This window comes from Aquarana catesbeiana, linkage group LG02 (assembly GCF_042186555.1).
Source record: "Aquarana catesbeiana isolate 2022-GZ linkage group LG02, ASM4218655v1, whole genome shotgun sequence".
NCBI classification, from domain to species: Eukaryota; Metazoa; Chordata; class Amphibia; order Anura; family Ranidae; genus Aquarana; species Aquarana catesbeiana.
In genome coordinates this window covers 154,524,161-154,543,379 of record NC_133325.1, presented here as the reverse complement: position 1 = coordinate 154,543,379, position 19,219 = coordinate 154,524,161, and the positions used below count along the sequence as shown (strand labels likewise).

Sequence of the window (19,219 nt, the reverse complement as noted above, 5' to 3'; positions counted from 1 at the left end):
ACACCACAAAAGCAGATCACAAAATGCAGTGAGTTCTGCATGAAAAAGTGATTTAATTCAGGCAAATGTAGCTTTTTCACGAGGATGTGGTGTGTTTTGAGCCATTCAAAATAAATGGGCTGAAATCGCATTGCACGCGATTTGCACAGGAATTCGGTGCAAATCACAAGTGGTGTGATTGTGTGAACCGGGGCTTAAAGCAATTGCAGTAAAAATATTAAAAATAACAAACATCTCTATACTTGCCTGCTCTGTGCCATGGAATGGCACAGAGCAGCCCCAAACCTCCTCGAACCTCCTCTTCTAGCCGCTTAACATAGGGGCACTCGTGCATGCCCGCTCCTGAGCCCTGCTGTTGCATCCGCACTCTGCAGTGGAGTTCCAAAACAGGGCTATGAGCAGGAATAGATGTAATCAAGGACTTAAAGCACTATATAATTTAAGCAATTTTTTGATATGCGGTTCAGTTCTGCTTGTTTATTGTTTCTTCGTTTGTATTAAAGTGATATTAAAGGCTGGTATGTTTTACCTAAAATGGGTGTTTTTACTTGCCCTGTGTAAGAAGATGGCACAGAGAAGCCCCTCTTCTGCGGTCCCCCTCCAGCACGGTCCTCTCCAAGCTTTCTCCACATAGCAAGCCATGTGCTATGGGGGCACACATGCGGGCACGCTCCCGAGCCAGGCTGTGTGTGCCCATAGATACACAGTGCGTCTTTCATGCCCCCTGCTCCTCCCTCACTGGATTTAAATGGCAACGGCAGGAAACGATGGCTTCTGCTGCTATCAGTCTGGCCTCTAAGAGCAAGGAAAAAGACCAGCGCTGCAGCAATACTGGATTCAGAGAGGACTCGGGTAAGTATTTAGGGAGGGGGAACAAACAGATGGGTGAAGGTTGTTGCATTAAAGTGGATGCAAACCCAATGTCATCCTTTTTAAACTACTGCCATAGGGGTTATCTATAAGGATATACATGCCTCCTGCATGTATCTTTACCTGTCAAATGTCTCCCCTCTGTCTGTTATTAGACCCGAAAAACTGCAGATTCTGTGGGTGGGTCTGTTGTCTGGAGCTCAGTGGGTGGAGTCGTGATGTCAGTAGACTCCCCGCCCACCTCTACACTCCCCTTGTCAATATGCATTTCTCCTGTGTATTTCTTACACTGAACTTCTGCTATGATCTCCAACATCCAGTGAAAAGACAGGAAAGTAACCACATGACTTCAGCATGCCAAATCATGCTGAGGTGTGGAACAGCCAATCCTTGCAGATCTGCTGAAGAAAGGAGTGGGGGAGGGAATTAAAAAATAATGCATGTCTTAAGCTGGCCATACACCATACAATTTTCCTGTTCAATTTTCTTTAGATTTACCTTCAACTATGTAGTACAAGGTCCTGCCTGATTGCATCCAAATTGAAAGTGTTTAGGTTTGACCTCCTATTATATGGTTTTGGTAAATCTAAAGGAAAGTTGAACAGGAAAATTGAATAGTGTATGGCCAGCCTTAGGCTAGTGCACGAGATGTAAATCACCTGTCACTCACAGCAAGGGGGAGGATTTGACAAAGTTTTTCTCTGTTTGTCAAGTTTTATCTCACTGAACAATAAAAAAGGATTGCTCAGAGATGGATTAACTCTGTGTGGCAAGACTGGGCTCAAATGATAGGAAATCTTATACTCTACATTATGATATTAAAAAAAAATAATTTGGGTTTACATCCACTTTAACCGCTTCCAACACTGTAGCCAAATTAAATTTTTATAATTTTTTCCCCACTAATAGAGCTTTCTTTGGGTGGTATTTGATTACCTCTGCGGTTTTTATTTCTTGCGCTATAAACAAAACAAGAGTGACAAGTTTGAAAAAAACCACAATATTTTTTACTTTTTGCTATAATAAATATCCACTTTTTTTTTTTAAACAAATTCTTTCCTCAGTTTAGGCCGATATGTATTCTTCTACATATTTTTGGTAAAAAATATCGCAATAAGCGTATATTTATTGGTTTGCGCAAAAGTTATAGCGTCTACAAAATAAGGGGATAGATTTATAGCATTTTTATTATTATTATTTTTTTTTTTTACTAGTAATGGTGGCGATCTGCGATTTTTTATCGTGACTGCGATATTGCGGCGGACACATCGGACAATTTTGACACATTTTTGGGACCATTCACATTTATACAGCGATCCGTGCTATAAAAATGCATTGATTACTGTATAAATGTGACTGGCAATGAAGGGGTTAACCAGGAGGGGGCGCTGTAGGGTTAATTATGTTCCTAGGGATGTGTTCTAACTGTGGGGGGAGGGGACTCACAAGGGGAGAAGACCGATCGGTGTTCCTCTGTACAAGGAACACACCATCGGTCTCCTCCCATCTGACAGGACATGGATCTGTGTGTTTACACACACAGATCCACGGTCCTGCTCGGTTACCGGGCAATCGCTGGTGCCCGGCGGACATCGCGGCCGCCGGGCATGTGCACCGGGACCCGAGTGACGCGGTGGGCTTGCGCGCCCCCTGGGCTGACGGCGGCCCAGAACGACAGCTGCACCGTCCCGCCGTCATATGATGGTGGGCGGGCAGCAAGTGGTTAAGGTAAAAAACCTTTTGCCTTAGAACCATTTTAAGATTTAACTGTGGACATTTGTAGATTAGCCACAATAGCTAGGGTAGAACTCTTTCATGATCGAAAAAAGGAAGCTGCTATTTGCCCGACCTTCATGCTGACCCTATTTCTTCAAAATGAGTCGCTTATCTTGAGCAAATGTACACATAAGGACTTTTTTAAAAATTTCTTGGACCCCTGATCTGCATGCGTCTTCCAGATATTTTGGCTCTAAAAGTATATAAAGAGCCTATTCGCATCTTGGCATCATGGCACATTGCAGTAAGGCAGCCCATTCAAATAAAAGGGCTAGCAACACACTAGAACGTCTTGAAAAATGACGGATGCACCATATTGTACAACGTATTGCATCACCGCGCACTGCAGCACGTGCATTATTGTGCCATTGAAATTGAAAGGCACTGCAGTGTGCTAATGTATGTGGTATGCATTAAAGGAGTTGTACAGGCAGAAGGTGTTTTTTTTATCTCAATGCATTCTATGCATTAACCACTTCAGCCCTGGAAGGATTTGCCCCCTTAATGGGGTTTTTTGCGTCGTGACGCTGTACCCAAACAAAATTTGTCTTTTTTTTTTTTCCATCAAATAGAGCTTCCTTTTGGGGGCATTTGATCACCTCTGCGGTTTCTATTGTTTGCGCTATAAACAAAAAAGACCGACGATTTTGAAAAAAAAAATAAAAATTTTTTGCTATAATGAAATATCCCAAAATTAAAAAAAAAAAACGAATTTCTTTATCAGTTTAGGTTAATTATGTATTCTAAACATTTTTGGTAAAAAAAAATCGAAATAAGCGTGTATTGATTGGTTTGCGCAAAAGTTATAAAGTCTACAAAATAGGAAATAGATTTATGGCATATATAGTTAAAAAAATATATTTATACAGACACTTTTTTTGGTGCCAGTGACATTTTATACAGCGATCAGAGCTAAAAATAGCCACCGATTACTGTATAAATGTCACTGGCAGGGAAAGGGTTAACACCAGGGGGCGATCAAGGGGTTAACTGTGTTCCCTGGGTGTGTTCTAACTGTAGGGGGGATGGGCTACCTAGGTCATGACAGAGATCGCTGTTCACGATGACTGGGAACAGACGATCTCTGACATGTCACTAGGCAGAACGGGGAATTGCCTTGTTTACATGGGCAGTTCCTCGTTCTGCCTCTGTACACCGCGATCGCAGGTCGCCGGCGGATATCGAGTCCGTAGGTATGCTCCTGCACGTTAGCCTCCCTGCACAGACCGATGTACACCTACGGCGGTTTGCGCAGGAGAACAGATCTGCTGCAGTTTAATGACGGCGGCTGGTCAGCAAAAGTAATAAAAGCCTTCTGTGTGTAGCAGCACCCCCTAATACTTACCTGAGCCCCATCTCTGTCCAGCGATGTTCGCGAGTCCCTCGGCCGTCCGCGAATCTCCCCCCTGATTGACTGAGACACAGTAGCGGCTCCATTGGCTCCCGCGGCTGTCAGTCAAAGTCAGTTAGCCAGTCAGGAGAGAGTGGGCGCTGGGCCGACACACAGCGCTACAGCTCTGCTCGGGTGCCCCCATAACAAGCTGATTGCTGTGAGGGCACTCGATAGGGAGAGCCCAGGAGCAGCAATGAGGGACCTGAGAAGAGGAGGATCGGATCTGCTCTGTGCAAAACCACTGCAACAGAGCAAGTAAGTATAACATGTTTGTTTTTGGGGTTGTTTTTGTGTTTTTTGTTTTTTTTTTACGAGCCTTTACAGTCACTTTAAGGCAGTATAAATGGTCCCTGAAACCACGGGGGTCAGCATAACTATCAACCAAATAGCATTTTGAAAAGGCAGTCAGCATTGACAGCCGCCTTGTTACTGTCATGACTAGCTGTTGACATTTAGATACCAGAGGTGTTATAATGTCTACAGAAACAAGGTCATTAAAACATATATTTCCGCAAAGCTGATCTATTTTATATTGAAGAGCCTGTATATATTCCTTTTAAGCCCTCTCCCTGTAGATCTGTTAAGTGATAGACATAGGATAGGATCATGTGATTATATTCCCTTTTTGCTGTAACCTGTACCTAGTTGTTAACATACTGTGTATTCTTGCCCTGTTACATTGAAAAAATATGAAGAAAAGTTATTTTGTCATGTGAAAAGTAGGACCAGTTTGAGAAAATGCCAAGAGGTCACAGATGTACAGGGACTTGTGAAATCCCTTCTGTCACCAGTTTAAGAAAAAAAAAAAAAAAAAACAACTGTGACTCTGCAAGTTTCATATCCTGGGGAAAAAAAGCTATGTCATGTTTTTGAGGTTCTAAAGTCACTTTTTATTACAAAGCTGCGTGGGCATTGCTTTCTGCTCTTTCTTTGTCAGAAAACTTCTGTGAACAAAGTTCAATACTGTGAACTGTGTGTTTTGCAGTAGGTGCTTTTGGAAATGGATCATTTGATACACTAAGTGAGTCCATTCACTCCAGCAGGCCCATGCTTATGATTTTTATAACGTGAGCCCACTGTTGTGTGCTATGTATGACAAATGACACTTCACAGCCAGGTCCCTACTGCGCATGCGTGAAGCGCACTGCGCTTTCTGATTGGGCTGGCGGAGGAAGGAGGAGGGGCCATGGCCTGGTCTCCCGGAAGTGGGGAAGAGGACATGTCAAAAACAGGTGTCCCCCCCCCCCCCCCTGAAACGTGCCAAATGTGACACCGGAGGGGGGGAGGAGGCAATTAAGTGGAAGTTCAACTTTTGGGTGGAACTCCGCTTTAAAGGGAGCCTGCATGTCTTGACGTTTTTATAGTTTAAAGGTCCATCTTAGGAGGTGAGTGTCTGCCCTAATTTTCTGTGGTGGTGGAGATCTTCTGGAGTTCCTAGAACTGTTGAAGTGTGGTGTGTGGTTTTTTTGAATGTTCAGTGTTAAGAGTACTGAATATTAAGAGTAAAGCAATGTTATGAACCTACAGTATGTGGATATTGCACATGCAGCATGTTTAACCAATGAACTAATATTAATTGTCATATTTCTTTTGATTTTATTAGGTGTCTTGGCCCTGTGGGCCCTCATCACACATATTATGTATATACAAGACTTCTGGAGGACATGGCTGAAAGGTCTTCGCTTCTTCCTCTGTGTTGGAATTTTCTTCTTTATCCTGGCCTTTATAGCATTCATCACGTTCCTTGCTTTAGCCATATCCAACCATCAGTGTAAGTATCCTACTATGCTGCTTTTAAAGAGATATTGTAGTTTTGTTTTATACTTTTCTTCATGATGGTCAGAAATAACACTAGGCTGTTTACTGCACTTATACTGTTTGTAACCTCTATATATATATATATTTTTTCTCTTCCTCTGATATTTGCTCTGGCAAGTTTGCTGCTTTAATTTGTCTGGGAGATGCATTGTATGCTGGTGCTGTTGAATGGTAGTGCTGAATGTTTAATAAGTGTTTTTTTTTTTTTTTTGTCCATGTTTGTAACTTTTATGTGAAAAAACTTCTTCTAATAAAAAGAATTAAAAAAATAATAAAATAAAAGAAGTAACACTAGGTAATCCATTGAAAGCTCTGAATATTGTGAATGAAAGCTATGAATATTTTCCAGCTAGCTGGTGGAGCTCTAGATGCCAATAAACCTCTCTACTCATTGATCATTTTTTAAAATGCCTTTCGTGTACTTAACTTAGTAGCTCAGGCTGACGTTTTTTTTACACATGAGCCTGCTCTGTTCAGGGAAGGCCTTAAAAAAAAAAAAAAAAACCCTGCATGACAAAGGCACATAATGAGCTAGTATGCATCGCATACTAGCTCATTATGAAATACCTTATATCGAAGCTGTTGAAGTGATCACTGCTATGACCGGTGACATGTCTCCTGAAGTTATTTACGGGTTCACGAGCTCCGGCACTGTGATTGGCTGGAGCTGCGATGACGTCACTCCCACGCATGCTCGCGGGAGCCTCTGGTCACGACATGGCTACTGAAGAAACGGCACAAGCGGCCCGTTTCTTCAGTGCGCATGTGCCGATGACGTAACTGTGCAAGTTTAGGAGATATTCACGGTATCTATAAGGCTTACCTGTAGGCAAAAGTGGTGTAACTTCGATGAGGGCGTCCCAGAACGAGAGCCGCACCGCCCCAACGTCATTTGACGGTGAGCGGGCGGCAACTAGTTAAGCGGTTAAATTGACCTCATTTACAGATTGAAGTTCATTCGTTTGATCTAAAAGAACCAAATGTTTTCTCTTTTTCTTTATCGTACATAATGGGACACAAAGACTAAGTAATAACTTAATGGGTATATAGGCACCTTTAGGTGATGGACACTGGTATACCCCATACAGAAAGTTTACTCCCTGTATAACCCCTCCTCCTACCAGGAGTACCTCCAGTTTTTTTTGGCCAGGCTCTAAGGTGTTGGTCACGAGTGAAGATGTGCTCTGAGGAGCTCCAGGAAGGATCCATGCTGGATTTAAATAGCCTCCATAAACCGGATCCATCCAAAGTGCCACTGAGGCCTCTCTTTTCAGGGCTGGACCCAGGGTTTTGGTCATGCTACATTACCTAAAAGCTTTTCTTGGCGGGGTGCTTTTACAGGTCCAAGGGAGTGGAACCCTGATAAAAAGGGACCCAGTCCTTGAAGGTTTGCTAAACGCAGCCCGCCGTGATGGGTGAAGGCTGCATTGACTGTCAAATCAGCAAATCCTGCCACGGGGATAAGGTAAGGGAAGAAACTTGGGAACTAAAAAGTCCACCTATGATTTCTTCAAGGGAAAAAATGTTGTCATGCCTTAAATGTCCACTAGAGGGATTACATGCACATACCTTAATCTGTTGTCTTCACTTAGCTCAGTGTCAGTCTGTGTGCGGTCGCAGCAGCTTGCGTAGGGGGATTCCTCTGAAGGTAAGAGATCTGCCAAAATGCTCCCCCCCCCCGAAGGGACCAGAAGGGTTAGGAAAACAGCGGTGGTTGTACCCCCCTTGTAATACCCCCCCCCCCCCCTCCGCGGAAGTCCCGTTTTTTTGTGCTTCAATAGTTGTTTTCCTCTGCCCGCTGTGTCATAGGCTCTGCCCCCCCCCGTGTTGGGTCTGCGGACCCGAAAGCCGCCCGCCTGCAAGCGCGGGAATAATTTTCAAACAGGAAAGGAGGGGGCAGGTTTACGAAGGGGGCGGGGCCTAGGCTTGGCACCGTGTAACGTCCACGAGGACACACGGCACAAGTAGGCTTAAGGATCAGCTGGAGCAGTCTCTCCTCGGCTGATAGCGAGGAGGAAGCAAGCAGGCTACACTCGGGACACAGGAGCGGTGGAGCACGTAAGGGCTGCAAGTGGCATTCCTAATACGGGAAGGACATTTTTCCCAGCACTAGGCTGAACTTAATAGCGGCATCATTCTGTCATGACTATGTTCAGCAAGTAGTGCAAATTAATAGTGCCTCTGCTTTTGTGCTTAGGACTAAGAGTACCAAAAAAGACACCACAAAAACCAAAAAGGTACCAAAGATTTCACTCCCAGGCGTTAGGAACTCCAGTCGTGTCTCCACACTGTCATCCTCGCCTTTAATACCAATTATGGAAAGCCAGGGTGAGCCACTGGAACAAAGTGGTGGTGCAGCTGCTTCTCACATCACATGTATACCTGACTGAAGATGTCTTTTCCTCCACCCTGGAAGGAAGATCAGCAGCTTTAATCGCATCCTCCATTCAAATGGATAGGAAGCGTGCTAGATCCCCTCCCCCACCTTAAACCCTTTGCAAGGGGATCAGTGGGCACAGGATCACGTGTTGCCCTCAGGCGATCAGGAGGAAAGACAAACCGATGACTCCTCTGTGGAGGAAACAATTATAGATGAACCTTTTTCAGCCTCACAATCTGAGAAATTGCTGATACAATCTCTTACAGAGATGGTTCATTCTACTTTCATGCTACCCCTAACGGAGTCTGCTGAAAGCTTGGTTTCTTCCTTGGGTTCCTTAAAACCTTCACAGCCTTTGCATGCGTTTCCTGTCCATGCATTACTAGAACAGCTTATTTATGCTGAATGGGATCACCCGGATAAGCATTTTCTCCCTCCAAAGAGATTCTCAGTTCTCTATTTCATGGAGGAGAAATTCACCAAAAAATGGAAGGTACCAGCAGTTGACGCTGCGATTTCCAGTGTGAATAAAAGTTTAACTTGTCCAGTAGACAATGCACAAATGCTTAAGGATCCAACAGATAAGAGGTTGGAATTCCTGTTAAAATCCGTTTTTTCCTTGGCAGGTGCCGTTACTCAGCCTGCAGTCGTTGCATTAGGTGTCTGTCAATCCCTAAAGGACCAATTTAGACAGACCCTTAAAGAGGTTCCTGCACAACAAGCCCGGGATTTGGTCAAACTACCAAAAGCATTATGCTTTGCCATAGATGCCATTTAAAGATTCTATTCACCAGGCGTCCCGCCTTAAGCTTATGCTAGTACATATGCGTAGAATCCTGTGGTTAAAAAATTGGTCAGCCGAAGCACCATGTAAAAAACTCCTGACTGGGTTCCCTTTTCATGGAGATTGGCTATTTGGGGATGATTTGGACAAATACATCCAAACAATTTCTAGTCGATAAAAGACTCTTTTGCCAGTCAAAAAGTATAAACGGCCTTCATTTAAACTGGCTCTTTCTCCTGCACTAGGGGCTTCCGCCTCTAGGCAGTAGCGACGGCCTCTGCCGTCAGACTCTAGAGGTAAACCTCAGGGTCAGGCCCAGGCTCAAAAGAAGTCCTGGGGCCGGAAACCTGCAAAGCAGAATCCTAAAGCCTCATCATGAAGAGGTCCCCCCCCCCCCCCCCCCTCGCCAGGGTGGGGGGAAGACTTCTGCAGTTTTCAGAAGTCTGGCAAGAGGAAATTCAGGACAGATGGATCATCTCCACGGTAACTCTGGGGTACAAGCTGGAATTTCGGGACTTTCCACCATCTCGTTTCCCGAGGTCAGACGTTCCCAAAGATCCAGGGAAAAGGCAATCTCTGTTTCGGGCACTAGACCGATTAATGGCTCAGGGGGTGATCGTACAAATTCCCACGGAAGAGCAAGGTTTGGGGTTTTATTGAAACCTCTTCACAGTACCAAAACCGAATGGAGATGTCAGACCCATTCTAGATCTGAAGAATCTACATCAAGTCCTAAAGATCTGCTCCTTTCGCATGGAGTCGATCAGGTTAGTACTTTCTATCCTACTAGGAGGAGAACTTCTGGCGTCTATCGACATCAGGGATGCATATCTGCATGTTCCTATATTTCCCACTCACCAAAGGTTTCTGCAGTTCGAGGGAGAACAGCAGCATTTCCAGTTTGTAGCCTTGCCCTTCGAGATAACTACAGCACCCCGGGTGTTTACAAAAGTCCTGGCCCCACCTCTAGCCAGGTTAAGGGCACAGGGCATAACAGTCTTGGCATACTTAGACGATCTATTGCTAATAGACCAGTCGGTGGCTCGTTTAGAGCAAAGTGTGCGCATTACAACCAGTTACCTGGAAAGTTTGGGTTGGATTCTCAACCTAGAGAAATCTTCCTTAAAACCGATAAAAAGGCTGGAGTACTTGGGTCTCATCATAGACAGCCCAGAAAAAGGTGTTCTTGCCTCAGGCAAAAATCAACTCCATAAGAGAGCTGGTGAGGATGGTCAGGTCAAAAGGCGATCCCCCCATTCGCCTTTGCAAGAGGTTGCTAAGAAAGATGGTGGCTTCATTCTAAGCGGTTCCCTATGCCCAGGTCCATTCAAGACTGTTGCAAAACAGTATCCTGTCTACTTGGAACAAAACAATTCAAGCTTTAGACTTGCCAATGCGGATGTCCCCACGGGTGTCCCAAAGCCTCAATTGGTGGTTACAAACCCAGAATCTGCTGAAAGGGAAATCCTTCAGACCTGTTATCTGGAAAGTGATAACGACAGATGCCAGCCTTTCAGGCTGGGGAGCAGTGCTAGAAAAGACAACTGTCCAGGGACAGTGGTCAAGAGCTGAAAGAACCTTGCCCATCAATATCCTAGAGATTTGGGAAGTGCGGTCTGGCTCTGAAGGCCTGGACGTCTAGGTTAGGGGATTGTCCTATCAGGATCCAGTCCGACAATGCCACAGCTGTGGCCTATATCAATCACCAAGGGGGCACCAAGAGTCTCTCTCTCAGCGCAGAGAGAGGTGAACCGTATTCTAACTTTGGCAGTCTTCATTCCGGGAGTAGAGAATTGCCAGGCGGACTACCTGAGTCACCAGCAGTTATTCCAGGGGGAATGGTCTCTTCACCCCGACATTTTTTGGGCTGTTTACCAAAGATGGGGGACTCCAGACGTAGATCTTCTAGCGTGCAGATTCAACATGAAGTTAGCCAACTTTTGTGTCCAGGACAAGGGATCCACTCGCATGCAGAACAGATACGTTGGTGACCCCGTGGGATCAGTTCTCACTGATCTATGCATTTCCCCCTATTCAGTTGCTGCCTCGACTTCTTTGCAGGATCAAGCTGGAAAGAAAGCCGGTAATTCTGGTAGCACCAGCATGGCCCAGAAGGTCATGGTATGCAGAAATCGCAAAGATGGTAGTGGAGGGTCCATGGTCCCTCCCACTATGGCCAGACCTACTCTCACAGGGGCTGATATTCCATCCTACCTTACAAACGCTAAATTTAACGGCTTGGCTATTGAAACCCACATTCTGAAGAAACGTGGGCTTTCCGGGTCAGTTATCTCTACCTTGATTAATGCAAGGAAGCCTGCTTCCAGGACTAATATATTATAGAATCTGGAAGGCTTATGTTTCCTGGTGTGAATCCAAGGATTTGCACCCTCTGAGGTATATCATAGGCAGATTTCTTGCCTTTTCTACAATTTGGGGTAGAGATGAAGTTGACCTTGAGGTACTATTAATAGCCAAGTCTCAGCTTTATCGGTCTTATTTCAAAGGCCGCTTGCTACACATTCTTTAGTCTGGGGTTTTATGCGAAGGGGTGATGCGGCCTAATCCGCCAGTCAAACCTCCTTTGAACCCTTGGGACTTGAACTTAGTTTTGTCAGTGTTACAAAAACAGCCATTTGAACCGATGCAACATATTCCCTTAGTCCTTCTGACAAGGAGGGTTTCGGAATTGGCTGCTCTTTCTTGTAAAGAGCCATATTTGATTATTCACGAGGACAGAGTGGTGTTGCTCCCTCATCCAGGTTTTTTACCAAAAGTGGTCTTAGGTTTCCACCAGAACCAAGACATTATCCTGCCATCGTTTTTTCCAAAACCATGTTCCAGGGAAGAAAAGTCACTACATTGTCTTTATGTGGTGAGAGCGGTCAAAGTCTATTTTTAAAGACGACTGCTCAGATTCGGAATACTGATGTCTTATTTATTCTGCCAGAGGGTCCTAAGAAAGGACAGGCAGCATCGAAATCCACTGTCGATAAGTCGATTCGGCAAGTTATAATTCAGACTTATAATTTAAGGGGTAAGATTCCCCCTTTTCCAGTCAAAGCGCACTCTACCAAGCGGGTTAATGCTTCTTGGGCAGTGCGTCACCAGGCCTCCATGACTCAGATCTGTAAGCCGCAACTTGGTCTTCAGTACACACATTCACCAAGTTTTATCAAGTGGATGTAATGAGGTATGAGGATATCACCTTTGGGCACAGTGTGCTGCAGGCAGCAGTATAGGTCCTCAAGTCTGGCGGTACCCTGCGGGTTGTGTCTCCCTCCCCCCTCAAATAGCATTGCTATGGGACGTCCCATTAAGTTTATTACTTAGGCTCTGTGTCCCATGATGTACGATAAAGTTAATAGGATTTTTATAGCGGCTTACCTGTAAAATACGTTTCTTGGAGTACATGGACACAGAGGTCCCTCCCCTCTTTTTGGGGTTTAAGTATACTGCTTTGCTGCAAAAACTGAGGTACTCCTGGTAGGAGGAGGGGTTATATAGGGAGTGAACTTCCTGTATTGAGTATACCAGTGTTCATCACCTGAAGGTGCCTATATACCCATTAAGTTATTTCTTAGACTCTGTGTCCCATGATGTACTCCAAGAAAATGATTTTACAGGTAAGCTGTTATAAAAATCCTATATCTCCTCCTAAGCGATGTGATAAATTTGGCAAGGCTACCTTTTTTTTTTTTTTTTTTTTTAATCTTCTAGTCTGGTAAACTTTATTATGCAAATTTCACCCAGCTCTTGTGCTCAAAAGCTGAAAATGCTAATTTATTCCCAAAAATGTCTTCCAATACAGCTACATTGAAAATACTGGCTCGCCCTCTACAGGAAACACAATATAGAAACCATTTTAAAATGCCCCTCCCTCCCCCTTGTCTTCGGTTTCTATTGTGTTTCTGACCCACCAGAAGAACACGTCGCTATGTTTGTTTTTGCTTGTGCGAGTGATTGTGTTTACCAGTCTCATTCTCCTCAGCCCTTTTGCCTGCTTGTGGGTATGGCCTCAAGGATTTTTCCTCCATTCTGGGAAGTTTTTCCACCTTCTTACCTGGATTTCGGTCCCCTGTAAGGTTAGTGGTCCGACTCCGGAAGCTCCTCTTCTAAGACCCTTGGCAGTGTTCCTTTTAAATGTATGGTGTCCACACTGGTGTGGGTCGTCAGAATGGAGTGAGGGGGGATGACTAGGATAGGTGCCAATGACGGCAGCAGCCGTTTGGCTCTGGTACCCGCTGCCTTCCCGGCTGTGAGCAGTGGGCCACATGGGGTCTCTTCCCTGGTGTACTAACATGGCAGCAGGGATGTCACTTTTGGTGCCCTTTCTGGAGGCCAAGGGAGTCCCATGATGGCAGAGCTGCCACTTCTACTGCCTGGGATTGACACACTTCACGTCTCCAGGGAACATGCCTAGTCGCCATCTTTAACAGGAAGCGCTGTGGTGGTATTACAGGGATCTCAGAGGCAGTAGAGGAAGCAATTTTTGGTTCTGGATCCTGCTTCCCTTTTGTAAGTGCAAGGCTCCAAGCATCCCACCATGCAGGAGGGGGAGGCAGTGGAACTGAAGCCAGGTACCCCTATGCCTAATTCAGGCACTTCCTCTGAGGGGAACCAAGTTCCAAGTAAAGCAAACACTGGTACCAGGAGGAATGTGGGCTTAAGAGCAAGTTAGCTTCTTTGTTATGCTAATGGCTTTATTTCCCTCCAAACCTTTTCTTTGCCTAGGAGTGTGCGGAGCAGGCTCGCAAGTCTAGAAAGAAAATGTGGGAGTTGTGGTTCCAAGCTCTCCGACTCGTACACTAAGAAAATGTGCTTAAAAGCTGTCATTTACATGTGTGTATGTGAAAAAAAAAATGGAATATAATATATACAGTTGTGCTCATAAGTTTACATACCCTGGCAGAATTTATGATTTCTTGGCCGTTTTCAGAGAATTGAATGGTAACAAATTTTTCTATCACTTCTGGTTAGTTTTTGGCTGAAGCCATTTATTAATCAACTGTGTTTACTCTTTAAATCATAATGGCAACAGAAACTACCCAAATGACCTTGATCAAAAGTTTACATACCCCAGTTCTTAATTCCGTGTATTCCCCCCTTTAACATCAATGACAGCTTGAAGTCTCTTGTGGATGAGGCTCTTTATCTTCTCAGATGGTAAAGCTGCCCATTCCTCTTGGCAAAAAGCCTCCAGTTCTTGTAAATTCTTGGGCTGTCTTGCATGAACTGCACGCTTTGAGATCTCCCCAGTGTGGCTCAGTGATATTGAGATCAGGAGACTGAGATGGCCACTCCAGAACCTTCACTTTATTCTGCTGTAGCCAATGACAGGTTGACTTGGCCTTGTGTTTTGGATCATTGTCATGTTGGAATGTCCAAGTACGTCCTATTCGCAGCTTCCTGGCTGATAAATGCAAATGTTACTCTAGTATTTTTTGATAACATATTGCATTCATCTTGCCAACAATTTTGACCAAATTTCCTGTGCCTTTTTGTAGCTCACACATCCCAAAAACATCAGCAATCCACCTCCGTACCTTTCATCATAGGCCTTGTTGACTCCTCTCCAAATGTAGCGTTTATGGTTGTGGCCAAAAAGCTCAATTTTGGTCTCATCACTCCAAATAACTTTGTGCCAGAAGGTTTGAGGCTTGTCTCTGTGCTGTTTGGCGTATTGTAAGTGGGATACTTTGTGGCATTTGCATAGTAATGGCTTTCTTCTGGCGACTCGACAATGCAGCCCATTGCCTCCTAATTGCGCATCTTGAAACTGTATTTCACCTGAAGTTATTTGTGAGTTTTTCTTTGCATCCCAAACAATTTTCCTGGTAGTTGTGGCTGAAATTTTAGTTGGTCTACCTGACCGTGGTTTGGTTTCAACAGAACCCCTCATTTTTCCACTTCTTGATTAGCGTTTGAACATTGCTGATTAGCATTCTCAATTCCTTAGATACCTTTTTTATATCCCTTTCCTGTTTTATACAGTTCAATTACCTTTTCCCGCAGATCCTTTGACAATTCTTTTGCTTTCCCCATGACTCAGAATCCCAGAAACGTCAGTGCAGCACTGGATGAAAGATGCAAGGGTCTGTCAGGATTCCAGAAACTCATTGACCTTTTTACACACACACACACACACACACACACACACACACACACACACACACACACACACACACACCACAGGTGAGGATGGTTACCTTTTCATAGCCATTCAAACTTTTGATCAGGGTAATTTGGGTAGTTTCTGTTTTCATTATGAGTTCAAAAGAGTAAACACAGTCGATTGATAAATGGCTTCAGCCAAATACTAACCATGAGTGCAAGATATATCTTTGTGTTTTATCATTCATATTCTCTGAAAAATGGCCAAGAAATCATAAATTCTGCCAGGGTATGTAAACTTATGAGCACAACTGTGTGTGTGTGTGTATAATTTACACATACAGTATCTCACAAAAGTGAGTGCACCCCTCACAGTTTTGTAAATATTTTATTATATCTTTTCATGTGACAGCACTGAAACAATGACACTTTGCTACAATGTAAAGTAGTGAGTGTACAGCTTGTATAACAGTGTAAATTTGCTGTTTCCTCAAAATAACTCAACACACAGCCATTAATGTCTAAACCACTGGCAACAAAAGTGAGTACACCCCTAAGTAAAAATGTCCAAACTGGGCCATATTAGCCATTTTCCCTCCCCTGTGTCATGTGACTCATTAGTGTTACAAGGTCTCAGGTATGAATGGGGAGCAGGTGTGTTAAATTTGGTGTTATTGCTCTCACTCTCTCATACTGGTCACTGGAAGTTTAACATGGCAAAGAACTTTCTGAGGATCTGAAAAAGAGAATTGTTGCCCCACATAAAGATGGCCTAAGAAGATTGCCAAGACCCTGAAACTGAGCTGCAGCACGGTGGCTAAAACCATACAGCGGTTTAACAGGACAAGTTCCACTCAGAACAGGCCTCACCATGGTAGACCAAAGAAATTGAGTGCACGTGCTCAGCATCATATCCAGAGGTTGTCTTTGGGAAATAGAGGTATGAGTGCTGCTAACTTTGCTGCAGAGGCTGAAGGGGTGGGGGGGTCAGCCTGTCAGTGCTCAGACCTAATGCCACACGCTGCATCAAATTGGTCTGTATGGTTGTTGTCCCAGAAGGAAGCCTCTTCTAAAGATGATACATAAGAAAGTTAACAGTTTGTTAAAGACAAGCAGACCAAGGACATGGATTTCGGGTACCATGACCTGTGGTCTGATGAGACCAAGATAAATGTATTTGATTCAGATGGTGTCAAACATGTGTGGCGGCAACCAGGTGAGTACAAAGACAAGTGTGTCTACAGTCAAGCATGGTGGTGGGAGTGTCATGGTCTGGGGCTGCATGAGTTCTGCTGAAACTGGGGAGCTACAGTTCATTGAGGTAACCAAGAATGCAACATGTACTGTGACATACTGAAGCAGAGCATGATCCTCTCCCTTTGGAGACTGGGCCGCAGGGCAGTATTCCAACATGATTACAACCCCAAACACACCTCCAAGACGACCACTGCCTTGCTAAAGAATCTGGGGGTAAAGGTGATGGACAGGCCAAGCATGTCTCCTAAACCTAAACCCTATTGAGCATCTGTGGGGCATCCTAAAACGGAAGGCGGAGGAGCAAAAATCTCTAACATCCACCAGCTCCGTGATGTTGTAATGGAGGAGTGGAAGAGGACTCTAGTGGCAACATGTGAAGCTCTGGTGAACTCCATGCCCATAAGGAAAATAATGGTGGCCAAACAAAATATTGACACTTTGGGCCAAATTTGGACATTTTCGCTTAGGGGTGTACTCACTTTTGTTGCCAGCGGTTTAGACATGAATGGCTGTGTGTTGAGTTATTTTGAGGGGACAGCAAATTTACACTGTTACACAAGCTGTACACTCACTACTTTACATTTTAGCCAAGGGTCATTTCTTCAGTGTTGTCACATAAAAAGATATAATAAAATATTTACAAAAATGTGAGGGGTGTACTCACTTTTGTGAGATACTATATATATATATATATATATATATATATATTAGTGCGTTAGTATGCATTCTAAATGTTCTGTTAGAATGGAAATAAAATCATGCAGCTGACTTTCTACTCCTTTTTTTTTCTTTCTAGCAATCAAGGATCCAAAGAGTTTATACTTGTCCTGCGTATGGAGTTTCATGTCGATGAAGTGGGCCTTCCTGCTTGGTCTCTACTCATTCCGATACAGGAAAGAGTTTGCTGATATCAGCATTCTCAGTGACTTCTGACCAGCAAATTTCAGTGACTGAAAGTGGATTTTATCAAATGGTCTTAGAGACATACCAGCTCCTTGTCTGTCACTTAGTTATTCCACAGTGACATCTAAAGGAAATCAAGATGTAAAGGGACTAATGGAGCACCAGGGAAGATGGGATGTTGCATCTTTTCTCATTTTATTACAGCTCTATTCATCCTATATAACTAGTACTTTTCAACCTAACATTTTCTTTCTTAACCAATGTTACCCATGGGATTTACTAAACATTTTAACAGCGGGATAGCATACTGCTTCTGTCAGACTTAATCAGCACAGTCACTTTATATCTGCTTTACCCAAATGGAACTAGATTGAAACAGTCTTGCAGTTTTAGCACACAGGGCTTTTTTTGATACAGCATCCCTGATCAGTTAACCTTCTGGTACTGATACAGGTGTTTTTATTTTGACTTTTTACTGATTTATATGTGTTACTTTGAATGTTTTGTACGTGTTCTATGTAAACACGCACAACGAATATCGACTTTTTGTCGACTAAAAAAACGTTTTTAATTAAATGGCTTCTAAATAGAAGCAAATGCAGGACATTAATCCTGCATTATTTACAATGAAGTGTGTAAATTATGTAGCAACAATTTAAATTATTGAAAAATGTAATTTTTTTTTTTATTTTAAGAAATGTTAAAGTGCAATCTGAGAAACCCAAGAAAAAGTACAGCTACCATGTGTTTAATTTGCTAAAATTGTTTGAGTCCAAGAAAAAAAAATGAACAGTATATGGAATGTTGTCTACAAGTTACTGCAGCTTTAATTCTTTGCCCTTTTATAGGCTAACTTCAGGCTTCAGTACATTGAACTACCCAGAACTAGTAATCTGATAAGGAATTTTCCAGATTGCATAGTTGTTGTGGGCCAGTTAATCAAAGTTAAAAAAAAAAAGATCTGGTCAGTAAAACAATCATCTTGACATTTTTGAAGGGTGGTAGGCAGTGACTGCTGCCTATTTCTCCCATGACAGGTTTCAGCTACAGTGTTGTCTGCAGGTAAAATATACAGTTTAAAGCAAGTCTGCCTGGCTATAATTATGCTTTGCCTTTTATATCTGTGCATCAGGCTTATACATTAACAAGCATACAGTACAGATCCAATGAGGGGTTGTGTGCCACTACAAGAGGTATGGTAACAGCGTTCAGTCTTTAAAAAAAGAATTCAAATGAATGTTTATGGCAACTTATTTAATCTTTGAAATAACTTTGCATTTATCACTTGCAACAATTTTTTTCCTAATTATGTGGAATATTTCACTTTACAAGAAGAAAAATACAGAGCATTAACATGAGCAAGAAATTCTTTTAGTTACTTTTGAACACTGTTATTTTAAAGGGAAAGTGTAGTATTTTCAGTAAGCACATATGTTGTTAATATTGCAGTATTTGTAATTTCTCATATATCTCATATTTTACATGTTTGTTCTTCCAATTTTATGTTCTTGTATTAAATGTAAAGATGTGTAGATTAGTGGCCAGAAGAAAAATGGATTAGCCACTACCACCTCCCTTATTAACAACTGTTGAGAAAAGATATCAGCCCCAAAGGGCTTGCAGTGTTTTTTCAAGGAGTAGCATGACTCATAAACTTTCCTTAAGAAATCTGTCATGTGAGATTTCAAAGGAAAAAGTAGAGCCAATGTATATGTAAGAAGCAAATATGACTGTATCTAACAAAAAACACAGGAAAGACAATACACTACTACTTCTTAGATCTATTAGATTGATAGATATACTCTGGGGACTTTTTTTTTTTTTTTTTAAATCTCATGTTCTGTTATTTCACATGATCTACGTGGAATTTCCAGTATAAATTTACCAATGTACATTTATATAACCTGGACAGGCTGCAGTCATA

The 19,219-nt window shown here is 43.1% G+C and overlaps 1 protein-coding gene across 1 annotated transcript in view; it reads left to right on the top strand.

Moving 5' to 3' along the window:
• Positions 1–17,986, top strand: part of SLC48A1 (solute carrier family 48 member 1) — a 32,826-nt gene extending 14,840 nt beyond the window's left edge. Inside the window, exons 2-3 of the mRNA XM_073613651.1 lie at positions 5,643–5,810; positions 17,189–17,986. Of these exons, the coding sequence (XP_073469752.1) occupies positions 5,643–5,810; positions 17,189–17,325 (305 nt within the window). The 3' untranslated portion in view covers positions 17,326–17,986. The remainder of the gene's footprint in view (positions 1–5,642; positions 5,811–17,188) is intronic.
• Positions 17,987–19,219: the final 1,233 nt, after the last annotated feature.